The following is a 12,821-nucleotide window of genomic DNA, read 5'->3' as shown; positions in this document are numbered from 1 at the left end:
CTTGGGGTGACCTTTGGCTTAGTTGGTTAGAGCATGGTGCTAATAACACCAAGGTTGCCTGTTCGATCCCCGCTATGGGCCACTGTGACCTGTGCCTTCCTTAAAAAAAAAGAAAGAAAGAAAAAGAAAGGCACATCTTTCTGAGCAAATAAAGGACTGAATTGTTAACTGAAGAGGTCCTCAGAAAGATTAGTAGCCCAGGGAAGCAAAGTATATGAACTTTTCATGGAAAACAAGAACTGGCCCAAAAATGACTTTGACCCAAAGTCCTATTACACTGAAATTCATTGAAGCCAGAATCATCTCTCTAATATATAACACAGGAAAATTAATGATTAATGTTTTCAGTTGAAAATAGGTTTGTATGGGGCAGTTGGTTAGCTCAGTTGGTTAGAGTGTGGTGCTCTTAACAAGATTGCTGGTTCGATCGCCGCATGGGCCAGTGTGAGCTGCGCCCTCCACAACTAGATTGAAACAACTACTTGACTTGGAGCTGATGAGTCCTGGAAAAACACACTTAAAATAAGTAAAAGTTAAAAAAAAATAGGTTTGTATGTTTGATTATATCATTATGCTTTATAATGAAAAAATGCTACTATAAGCAATTTTTCTCCCAAGCTGAATAAGCATGACCAACCTGATACATAGCATTATTTCCATATTGCATATGCATCAGATCTCTCTCTCTCTCTCTCTCTCTCTCTCTCTCTCTCTCTCTCTCTCTCTCATAGCCTCTGTGATCACCATTTGAAAGAACAGATTCTATCTGGATCCATCCTGCTTTTTAGCATCAGGGGCTGTATGACTGAAACTCTGACTGTCACTGGCCAGAATTGTTTGTCTGGCCTCTGCAGCTCCCAAGATTCCTTACTGCTCATGGTCCCTTAAATATGCCAATCTATGTCTTGAACGCATTAGAAACACCCCATGCAGCTATAAGAAAAATGACACAGTAGGTATAAGAGGAAAAGAAAGCATTTTTTCTTGTTTCCTATGCGTGAAAACTATAGTTCCACACAAAAGCAGCGTGTAATGTGTGGAGCCAGGGTGAAGTTTCAAGCACATTTAATTTTATGCATTAGATGTTTAGTCCAGGCAGATGACTGTTTAAGGAACCACACTGTCAGTTCTCCCACAGGTTGTCAATTTCCAAATAGTTGCAGCCACTGCAGAGCTGGAAGAATTACAATGAAAGTGTAATGCTGCTGGATTGAGGGACCAAAAGAAACATGTTATTTAAAGCTCGATAGGGATAGGAAATGGGCTGAGAATGGTTGTGTGAAGCCTTCACTCTCAGGGGACATGTACATGTATTTAAACCGGATTAAGAGGATCTCTGTTACCAAGGTAGCCTCAGAAAAGTTGAATGGAACCACATCCTCCCTGGAGGACTCACAGATCTTTACTATCTTGATGAATCTATCTCGGCCCTTCAGAGTTTAAACCTTTCACCTAATTTTGACATCCTGAAAATGCTGAATACGTCACAGCTTTATCTAGCTTGGCTACTCCCACCTTTTGATATCCCAGGTTTACTAGTGTAAATCTGTGGTCCACCTGGGCAGGGAAAGTCATTAAGGAACACAAAAAGGAAGAAAACGAGTGTGTGGGATGGTTCCCCTCTGAAGTTTGAAAAAGTGGCATTTGACAACTTTGCCTCTGTTTCCTCAAACTAATGCTGTTCTTTTGACAAAAGGAATGTGATATCACTCACTTTCTCTTTGATGGCATATTAAAGCCAATTAATATTTGTGATTTAAAATAGATGAAAGCCAAGGACATGGGGCAAAATTACTTACTTTTTTTTTTTTTTTTTTTTAAGATTTTTTATTGGGGAAGGGGAACAGGACTTTATTGGAGGACAGTGTGTACTTCCAGGATTTTTTCCAAGTCAAGTTGTTGTCCTTTCAGTCTTAGCTGTGGAGGGGGCAGCTCAGCTCCAGGTCCAGTTGCCATTGCTAGTGGCAGGGGGCACAGCCCACCATCCCTTGCGGGAGTTGTACCAGCAACCTTGTGGTTGAGAGGTCTCACGCCAACCAACTGAGCCATCGGGGAGCTCAGCGGCAGCTCAGCTCAAGGCTCTGTGTTCAATCTTAGTTGCAGTGGGTGGAGCCCACCATCCCTTGCGGGAGTTGAGAAATCCAACCAGCAACCTGTGGTTGAGAGCCCAGTGGCCCATGTGGGAATCAAACCGGCAGCCTTCGGAGTTAGGAGCCCAAACCACCTGAGCCACCGGGCCGGCCCCCAAAATTACTTTCAATAGTTTATTGCTTTGATTACTCTTCCTTGATGATCTTTTGTTTTTCATTTTGATAGAAAGGAAAGGACTTTGGATATTTTCCCAGAGATGCAGTCCAGACTGAAGAGGTGTTTATATCTGAGGAAATTCAAATACCAACTAAAGTAAGTAAACTCATTTTGGTTATTAATTGAATTTAAAATTTCTTGACTAAAAGAGTTTTCTGATGTATAACTGCGCACTGGTTATGTGTCTTGTATAGCGAATACATAAAATCGTTGGTCTGAGAACTCACATTAGGAATAGTTGGAGTATGTGAATAAAATTAGGTAAGACAAAGTTGATGACAAAGATTTTGCTTCCTGAAAAATGAACAGACAGGCTGTGGAATGTAGTGGTTAAGAGCATGGATTCTGGAGGTGGACTCAGTTCAAAGCCTGACTCAGTTAGTCACTTAGTATCTAGCTATGTGGTCTTCATTTTCTCATGTGTAGAATGAGGATGATGATTATAATATGGTGCTACCTCATAAACTTATTGAAGAAAATATAAGCATATGTAACGTACATAGAAAAGTAAGTGCTACGTAAGTGTTAGATATTATTATTAATGTTATTGTGCTACTGGGACAAAGTTTATTTCCCCTCACATTCTTGTTAAGAAACATAATATAAATGGAGCCACTTTAAAACGGAACTGTAGCTGCTATCCCAGAGGAACTGCCTTGCATGTGTTATGCTTCAAACTGTTGGACTGTTCAAGCAGGGCTAAATAACCTTTGGACTGGGCCTAAAGCAACCCTGTGTCCCAAAGAACTGTTGGCAATGATAATAAGAAAGCAGATATTCTGACTATATGACTAAAAACTAAAAACATTGTTTAGAATTAGCATCACTATGTTAGCTTATCTGCACCAATAGAAATGCCTTTCTTCTATTGATGTAATTGTTCCCCATCCCTTCCTCATAAATACCCCCGCCTTTGTCTCCTAATTGGAACACTACCAGTATTTGGGTTTCTGCCGGAATCAGTGATTCTTGAATAGCTATATATATTTTTTTTAAAATATCTCAAACAAATTCTTCTTGTCTCTCACTTTGAAAGGCCTTTTATTTTTTGGTTAACACTCTCTAGATCTCATATCTGTACAACCTCTTTTGCTGTTGGAGTTTTAAATAAACTTGATAATATTGGGCTTGATAATGAGAAAGGGAATCAGAAGGTGACTTTTTAATATATGAATTTGATTAGGCCATTTAATTCAGATTCCAGAATAAGCCAATTTACCTTAAGTGAGACCAGTTTCAAGTGAGGCTGTCTAGTTAGGCAATTATCTGGCTCTTTCCCAGCACTAATTCTGGGATTAACTGTCCATTTACTGTATAATCACTGGTCCTGTTAGTTCTAGCTCCAAAATACATCTGACTTTATTGTATTCTCATCATTTTCACTCTCCCGCAGAGCCCTAATTCATTATCATTATCTCTTAATTAGAATACTGCAATAGCCTTCTAACTGATCTCTTTCCCTCTCCTTTTGCCCTTTCCCAATTCATTTTTCGAACAGCAATGCATCTTATAAAAACAAACAAATGAGGTCATGTCATTCCTTTGGTTTAGAGACCTTTGATGGCTTTTCATTGAAGCTGGAATCAAGCCTTGTCTTCCTTACCCTGGTTCCACTTGATCTCCTGCCCGCCTTTGCTGACCCTGTCTTATGCCATTCTCCTTTCACTCGCCATCTCCTGGCCACCCTGGCCTGTTGACTGTTCTTAGAACAGGCCAAGCTCTTTCCCAGCCCAGAGTCCCAAATAGGCGATTTTCTCTGGTTGTAATGCTTTCCCCAAGTTCTTCACTTTGCTAGTTCTCTCTTATCCCTTAGGTCACAGCTTAAACATCAGTGCCTCAGAGAGGCCTTCCGTGGTGATTCTTATGGAATCACTGCTTCTTAGTCACAGCTTCCCGTTTATTTCTTCCATAGCACTTACAATTTACAATTACTTTTTTTTATTGTTTACTATAGAATTTCAGCACCTAGCACAGAGCAAAGCACATTGTAAACATACAGAAGCCCCAAATTCTTAGGTCAAGTTCCTTGGGAAATAAGATTCTGAGGTGGACCTTTGCATCCAAGAAGTTTACTGGGGAGTCCTCTTGGGAATAATAGCAGCTGCGAGGGAACAAAAGAAAAGTCAGGACTGGCCAGACAGAGAAGTTGAACTGTGAGGCAGTTGCAACAAAGGTCTCAGTTGATTCGATAAGAAATTCTGAATCTGGGATGTCCTTTGAGAGTTGTCCTGAAAGAGACAAAGGGGTGGACCTTTTCACCCTTGCATTACTGGCTCATCTGGGGTAGTGTAACCTTAGGCTAGGTTAGGCTAGTGTTTACTAGAGACAGTTATTATTCTAAGCACTTGATTCATTTAATTCTTGAAACATCCCTATTGGGTCGGTGCTGTCATTATTCTCATTTTACAGATGACAAGACTGAGGCATAAAAAGGTCATATGATTTATTCAAGGTCACAGAGATAGTAAATGGCAGAATCAGGATTTGATCCCAGAGGGTTTGCCTCCAGAGTCTGTTCTTAATCACTATATTGCAGTGCCAAAAACATATTGTAAAGTTGCCAATTCTTATTTTCAAAAATTCTAAACATTATTTTCATTTCATAATGGTGATATCCAAAGAGCAGTGCATTTCAAACAATGACATGATTTTAAGAAAATAGCTTTTGCATTTTCTTCTTGATGATTTGGTTGTTCTGTGAGATAGGCAAGGATATCCCCACCTCCATTGAATACAGGCAATATCTCAGTAAAAGAAATCTAAATATCTTAGTGCAACTTTTAACCAGGCTTTCATGCTTTAGTCTCTGGTCTGTCTGAGCTGTGACCATGTGCTGTGAAATTCCCTTCCCTCAAATCACCACACAGCTGCACGTGTCCGTTCAGTTCACTCTTAGGAGGAGCAAGATTTTATGGATATGTATGCCTTTTCATCAGAGTTTATTTGCATAATATACTCAAAGACTTGATTGTCTCTGCTTCTCAAATTCTTCAACTATTTGATAACAAGTAAATCCTAATGTAAAAGGATTTTCATTTAAGTTTAATCATTAACCTGAGAAGTCTGTTGTGATACAAGTATCTGAGATTAGGAGATCTGATGTTAGTTTTTGCTCTGCTGTTGAGTTAGTTATGTGGTCTTGGGAAAATCATAGTCATTCATTTAAAATGATTGAGAGAAACAAGGAGTTTTAGTATAGTTATGTCAATCATAATTTTTTTTTTCTTTTTAGGAATCTGATTTTCTTTGTCTTCTTGGAGTAAGCTACACATTTGAAAATGAAGATAGTGAGTTAAACAGTGACAATGATGGTGAAAATATATATCCATATGAAGAAGATAAAGACCAAATATATGAAAGTGATTTTCTGAGAGAACATGGATTTTATTCAATGTCTGAAAGTACTTGGTTTGAAGATCAATTTCCAGCATCAGAGGCCCCTGAAGATATTAGAAGAACTAGTGAATCAAAAAACTGGGAAGGAGTAGAAGCTGGAAGTGTGAAACAGGATCCTATTCCAGAAATGGATTATGTCCCACCATCCTCACCTGTGCCTGAAGTGACAGGATGGTTTGGATTCGGAAGGGAACAAGCTGAAGGGAAGACTTTTGAATCAGTTATTGAACCTCTGCAAGAAGGCTCATTTCCAAGTAGAAAAATAGCAATAGAAGATGAGAAAGACCTAGAGGAATTAAGTAATAGTGAGCCCCAAACAGAACATAAGCAAGAATCTGAATCAGAATTCAATTCAGTGCCAAAGAAACAGTCTGAAGCATCTGAGTCAGAGCACATTCTCAATCCTCAAGCCACTGGTTGGTTTGGCAGTGGATTTAGAAGTTATTTAGGTTTTGGAGGTGAAGATGCAGGGCTTGAATTATTGCCCAAAGAAAGTGATCCACCACTACAAGATGTTCCTAATTCCGTATCATCTGAGGAAGAACCCACAGTTCCATGTACAGAAATATTAACAGAAAAAGGAGACACAATCAATAACGGTAGCACAAGTCTCAAACCAAGTTGGTTTGATTTTGGTTTTAATATGCTAGGCTTTGCATATGCCAATGAAGATAAAATTATAACAGGTGATGGAAAAAATGAAGAAGGAGGTGAAGGAGATAAACATGAACATCCTCCAATAAGTGAATTTGACCCTGATAAAGAACAAGAAATAAAAACAATACAAATTATGGAAACTGAAGATCAATTAGGCAAAGAGAGAGTCTTGGAGAAAACAGATGATTCTGATACCGTACCATATTTTAAACATTTCTTGTATAATTTTGACAACCCTTGGAACTTTCAGAAGGAAACAGAATTGTCATTTCCCAAAGATATACTGGATGAAAATAATGTAGTGGAAAATGATGAAACAGAAGAATTTTCAGCTGAAAATGATCCCACAGCTAATATGAAAGTTATGATGTTGAAAAGCAGATACAGTCAGTCAGGTTTGTATAAAAATATCTATAATATAATTTATTTTTTAAACATAATTTGTAAGTACAAATAAGATAAGTACTTTTATAAGTACAAAAAGTCCAGGAATCCATGTTCTTAAAATAACAATCAACAACTTTATTAATCACCCTTTTTATCAGTTTCTGGTTTACTCTGGGACTTAGATTTTAATGTTATAAAATAAAATACTAAGGAAAAAAAATGATTTGACATATATGGATGTTCTAGTAAGATATTAGGTATTTTACAATAATTAAAAAATTTTTTGCGGGGGTGGGGGGTGCGGCTGGTTAGCTCAGTTGGTTAGAGCACGATGCTCATAACACCAGGGTTGCCGGTTCGATCCCCGCATAGGCTAGTGTAAATGAGCTTTGCCTCCACAATTAAATTGAAACAACTACTTGACTTGGAGCTTCTGGGTCCTGGAAAAACACAGTTAAAATAAATTTTAAAAATTTTTTTATTAAAGTAGTAGATGTAAACAGGTTTAAAAATATAGTGCTAAGGCTTTTTTTTTTTTTTTTTTTTTTAAACCAATGGAAATTTTGTTCCCTCTGTCCATCTTTACTCCCACCTCTGTCCCAGGGACAATAATTTTGTTTCATGTTTTTAAGCAAATTTCTTTTACTATTTGTCTCTATTTTCAAAATAAAACCTATATCATTCAACTTTGATTAATCTATTTTAGATGATATCCATCGACTTCCTATTCTGGTAATTGGGATTTTAGCTCATTGACACTCACTTTTTAGGTCATTTACACCTTCCCAATATAACTATAGTTTTTTTTGTTTGTTTGTTTGTTTGTTTTTTTAAGAAACTTAAGCTAAGGGAAATTTCAGTAATTCATAATAGTCTTGATTCCTAAATTTTATTCTAGGTCTGTACCCCACCCCCATCCTACCCCAACAAGAACAACTATGTTAACAAGGGTTGTTTTTTTTTTTTTTTTAAGTATACAAGATAATAAGGAAACCCAAGTTTTCAACCTTCTCAAGTCTTTCAATTCTGGCAGCTCAACAGAGGGCAAAAAAAGAGAGAAGAGAGTATCAGAGGATACTTCTAGATCTAGATGTCCAGTACCTAGCAACTCCTATGATTAACAATATGTGGATTGTATTTTTAAGTAAAGAATTATATAACATGACTTTCCCACATCTCCATTATGATGTCTCTACGATGGACAGATTAGAAACTCAGCAAATATTTGCCAGTAATACAGAAACCAATGAACCCTAAGATGACAGAAATCTTTCATAAGCAGAGGTCAACAACATTGTAAACTCAGAAAGAAACACATTAGAACGAGCTGATTTTCTTGAATTTCCAGAAGAGCTACTTGTTGTTTCTTAATATTCTCCAAAATGTACTTTTCCCCCTCAGATTTTAACCCTCTCTAAATGAGAAATATGTGGGTGTGATGTGTTTCATGACTAAAAACATTAGAAAACTAAATTGTCAAAGGCTGAAGAGGAAATTATTTTGTTCTAAACTTGTTAGCTCCTAAAGGAACACTGTGAAAAAGTAGATAAGAGTAATTGGAAAGGAGAAGAACTAAAACAAAGCAAGACAATATCAGGTCCAGAAATGCAGGAGATTTAAAATAAAATGCAGAGGATTATAAATATATAAAAATGTTTTAGAGCATATTTATAGACACTCCAGGCCACCTGAATAGTATTTTAGTAGAATTTATTTATCATTTCATATAGTGATGCTGGGAAAATTTCTAAATACGAAAAACTTGATGAATAGTCAAATGAAAATAGGGCATTTATGCAATTATAACTAGTTTTGGGGGACTTTTACCATTATAATATTCAAAAATTCCTTTAAGTTTTCAGAAAAAAGATATGTTATACTATATAAACAAAACTGATTATTTCAAAACATTACAATACTAATTAAACAAAAAACAACCTGGGGGTCACACAAAATTGGTTTAAAAAAATACCCCAAAAAGGATTCAGATAAAGGCACAGGCCCTATTTTCTGGATATTGGAGAAATAGCTAACACAGCCAGTATTTTCAGATAATTTCTACAAATCCAAGGTAATAACAAATGAAAACTTGCCTTAATTAGAAAGAGTGCATAAGAAAAATGTATCACTGATGTTTAGTTAATATTTGTGAAAGGCTGAGACTTGGAATAACTACATTTACAGAAAAACTGATATGCTAACATAAAAATTTACAAAACAAGTAAATTAGGGAACAATTATTTATATTATAATATTAATAACTATTTTACAAAAGGATTCCAATTGAGTATATTTAAATAAGTTTCCCAAGTACAGTTAAATATGAAAAATTATTCATTATTTTATTTGACTTAAATTTTTGTTTATAGACAATTGTAAGAAAGGCTTATCTGTAACTAATGTAAATCATAAAGTTTATCTTTAAGTCGGGTGAAAATGATACCTGACTGTAATTAAACATAAAAATATTATAGGAAATAGTCATTTTTCTTAACATATTATTTCAAACGTAGTTTAAAACAATAGTTTTAAAAAGTAATATAGCTACATATAAATTTGAGTGCATTTAATTATCGAGTAAGCCTTTTTGTCCCCTACTGCCATTAAACAGTATGGTAGATCACTATGTGAGGCCTGTATTTACAAGAGTCCCGTTGGATTCAGATTCCTAAGTTGATTGTTCATTTTTAACTTTAATGTTCATAGGTGGCATTTAAATTACTAATAAATGTTTGCTTACTTGGGACTTTCATCTTTTAAACACTGCTAAGTAAATGACAGCATCAAAGTGCTGTGTTAAATTCATAACTCAAAGAGCAAAATTAGACATTGAGTAATTCACTTGCAACTCTTTAATATTGTTTTTCAGGATTGCACTGATACTTTTGTCTCTTTGTCTTAAAAAGTAAAAAGTAACTGAGAGGTAAATCCCAGAGTTTACTTGAATACTATACTTCAGACTAGAACTAGTTAGAATTTGTTTTCTTTAATCCTGTTTGATTAGTTAATTCAATCAAACAATCAGTTTAACCTATGAAAATTGAACTGTCTTAAAGTAAGTTGATGGCTATTTGACATGGCATGCACATAAACATAAGATGCAACATTACAAATACAGCAAAATTTGACATGTTTCAAATTTAAAATTTTTAAATTAATTTTGGGGAAAGGTAATCCTTTTTAAATGAAGGTTCTCAAGATATATGCATACATATTTTCATTTCAAATTTGAACTGAGGCATATTATCATTTAAAGGTATAAATCATTTAAATATTTAATATGTATCATAAAAGCAGAAAAATCAGGAATGTTTTATTTAAACCTGTATCAGCTTTGTTTTATTGAAATGCAAAATAAAACTTTTATTTTTCCTAAAGTAATGATCATATTATCAGTTGGATAATGTGCATTTTTATCCGATAACGTAGGTTTATCTGACTTCTGTAAAATAGCAGTGATAAGATTTATAATTTCTTGAGTTCCATTTCAAAAGTCAATGACACTCTAATCTTACTGAAGCAATATGTTGATTTCATGAGATCACCAACTTAAACATCAATCTCATGTGAAGTTTTGATACACATTCATAGCATAGAAATTAAATTCAAAACACAATTTAATATTGATTTTAACTTGATTTCTCAGCATAGCCTTATGCTGTTATTGGGTCTGAAAGAGCAAATAAGCATATAACTGTGTATACTCATGGCAGCATGTACTGTACAAACAGTTGCATGAGAAATATCTTGTAATTGTTATTTTTATATTTTATTTATAATATCAGTCATTTCCCTCTACTGAGCCAACACAAACGTACAAAATGTTGTTTTAATGCAGTCAATCTTTTCTTGATAATTTCTAAAATGAATGGATAATTCCTAAAATAACAAATAATGACGTCAATAATATATTTTGGACTTATGCTATCTATATTTGTTTTATACAACACACTCCAGTAAATTAGTAAAAATGTAATGTACTTTAAAATCTAAAACATTCTAGAAGTGCTAACTAGGAAGGATTGCTCTCAATCAATTTCCTTTAAAATTTACATTTGATATAAAGGGTGTATTTGATTTGGGGATTTAAAAAGTTTCTGCTCATTCATTGTTTCTTTTAATATACTCACTGAATGATATGATACAGTATATGATATGATATATAATAATATAATATACTGGGCATGGGATGAAGGGGAAAATAAAAGTTGGACTTTGAAAAATATAGTTTCTTTAGTAGTGGGTGGTTCTTCCACCTTTGGAGCAAAGTCATTAAAAGTCTGAGCAATAATGGCCTTTATATTTAACAGTAGATATTAGCAAATACGTATTGTAGATATACATGATCCAGTGGGCTAGATTTCAGAACTTGGAAATTAATTGCTGTAAGTTCTAACATTACCTTTCTTTGTGCAACTAGTTCAGTTTGTTCTATGTATTAAATAGAATTAGCTATTAATATCAAGTAGGCTGTAGATACTGTAAATAATTTTGGTCATTTTGACTCTCTTTCTGGTTGTCTACCAGATGAAGTAAGAAAATGATCTCACCAATTTTCTTGAATGGTGGAAATATGTATTTTTACAATGGTATTTAAACATTACACCTTCTTGGATAATAAATGTATCCAAAAGGAATGAAATCCTATGGGGATCTGTCTTATTCTTAGTTATAAGCTTACACTGTATAGTATAATAGAATTGTTGATAGTTGTGTTATTTTTTTTCTTTTTAAATAGTTTTTAGGACGATGTAGAGAATAGATAGAATTGTATACAGTTTTAAAAATTATTCCTTTGTCAAGGAATAAAGGAAAGGCTATGGGGGAGGCTGAATAATGGTGCTTCAAAGATGTCCATCTCTTAAACCCCAGACCCTCTGAATATGTTACTTTACAAAGCAAAAATGACCTTATGGATGTGATTAAATGAAGCATCCTGAGATGGAGAGATTACCCTAGTGGGCCCAGTATAATCACAAGGTTTCTTACAGGAGGAAGGCAGGAGGGTCAGATTAAGAGAGAGATTAGAAGATGCTGCACTACTGGCTTTGAGGATGAAAGATGGGGCCATGAGCCAAGGGACACAGGTGGCTTCCATAAGGTAGAAAAGACAAGGAAATGGATTCTCTTCTACAGCCTCCAGAAGGAACACAGTCCTGCCAACACCTTGGTTTTAGGACTTCTGATCTCTGGAACTCTAAGAGAATGTATTTGTATTATTTAAGCCAGTAAGGGTGTGGTAGGAACTAATACAAGCTACAATTTATGTTTTAGTGAAATTCTTTTTTCCAAAATGAAGTATCATAATGATCACAAAGGTTCAAAGAATGATCTGCCTAGTAAACAAAAGAGAAGCCCACAACAAAGCAAGTATTAAAAAAAAAGAAAAACATCTCTCTTATTTATTTGCAGATATGGTCTCTGAAATAGGGTTACCTATGAGAATTCATGAAGAAGTACACTTCAAAACTCCATCTTCTAAAAATAATGATGAAAAATCAAAAACATCACTAGATATGGAAGGGCCAACTCTGGAGGAAATAGACAGATCTGTAGAAAATACCCTGCCAAACAGTCAGATGTTTTCAACTGATTATTCTTTGTCTTCTCAAAATCACTTTGCTCAAAAAGGTAAGAAACAAGTTATTTGTTTTTTAACGCAGAAACTAAGGAAGAAAGATTAAAAAATTACATCATATCAAGTATTAACGTATTTTTTTAATAATCCACAGAAGATGCTTCTGAGTATCAGAATCTGAAATATTTATTTCAAATTGATGTTTATGATTTCATGAAGTCTGCATTTTCACCAATTGTAATTCTTACAGAAAAGGTAAGTTGACCTTTTAAATATTTTGCAAGAATTTTACCTATTTTGCTAAATATAGGAGCAGCTGAAAATTATGTTTGAGTGAATCCTATGAAAACATTACATAATGTTTCTTTTTTCCATAAAGTCTTAATAGGTAAGATTTCTCCTTACATGAACATTTTGTTGCATCATATTGTTAAGGATTTTTTAAAAAAACCTTTCCTTAAGCTTTGGTGATCTTGAGCTTTATTTTTTTTTTCCT

The 12,821-nt window shown here is 34.7% G+C and overlaps 1 protein-coding gene across 3 annotated transcripts in view; it reads left to right on the top strand.

Annotated features, from left to right (window-relative positions):
* The window catches only part of MIA2 (MIA SH3 domain ER export factor 2), an 84,369-nt gene that overhangs the window by 2,909 nt on the left and 68,639 nt on the right, over positions 1–12,821 (top strand). For all 3 annotated transcript variants that reach the window (XM_074328173.2, XM_074328174.2, XM_019713645.3), the window contains exons 3-6: positions 2,317–2,403; positions 5,540–6,755; positions 12,160–12,378; positions 12,480–12,580. In XM_074328173.2, the coding sequence (XP_074184274.2) occupies positions 2,317–2,403; positions 5,540–6,755; positions 12,160–12,378; positions 12,480–12,580 (1,623 nt within the window). The remainder of the gene's footprint in view (positions 1–2,316; positions 2,404–5,539; positions 6,756–12,159; positions 12,379–12,479; positions 12,581–12,821) is intronic.

Source organism: Rhinolophus sinicus, chromosome 3 (assembly GCF_057876585.1).
Source record: "Rhinolophus sinicus isolate RSI-liver-muscle chromosome 3, RSI-T2T, whole genome shotgun sequence".
Taxonomy (NCBI): Eukaryota; Metazoa; Chordata; class Mammalia; order Chiroptera; family Rhinolophidae; genus Rhinolophus; species Rhinolophus sinicus.
The sequence above is the reverse complement of the archived record's forward strand: the minus strand, read 5'-3'. Positions and strand labels throughout refer to the sequence as shown.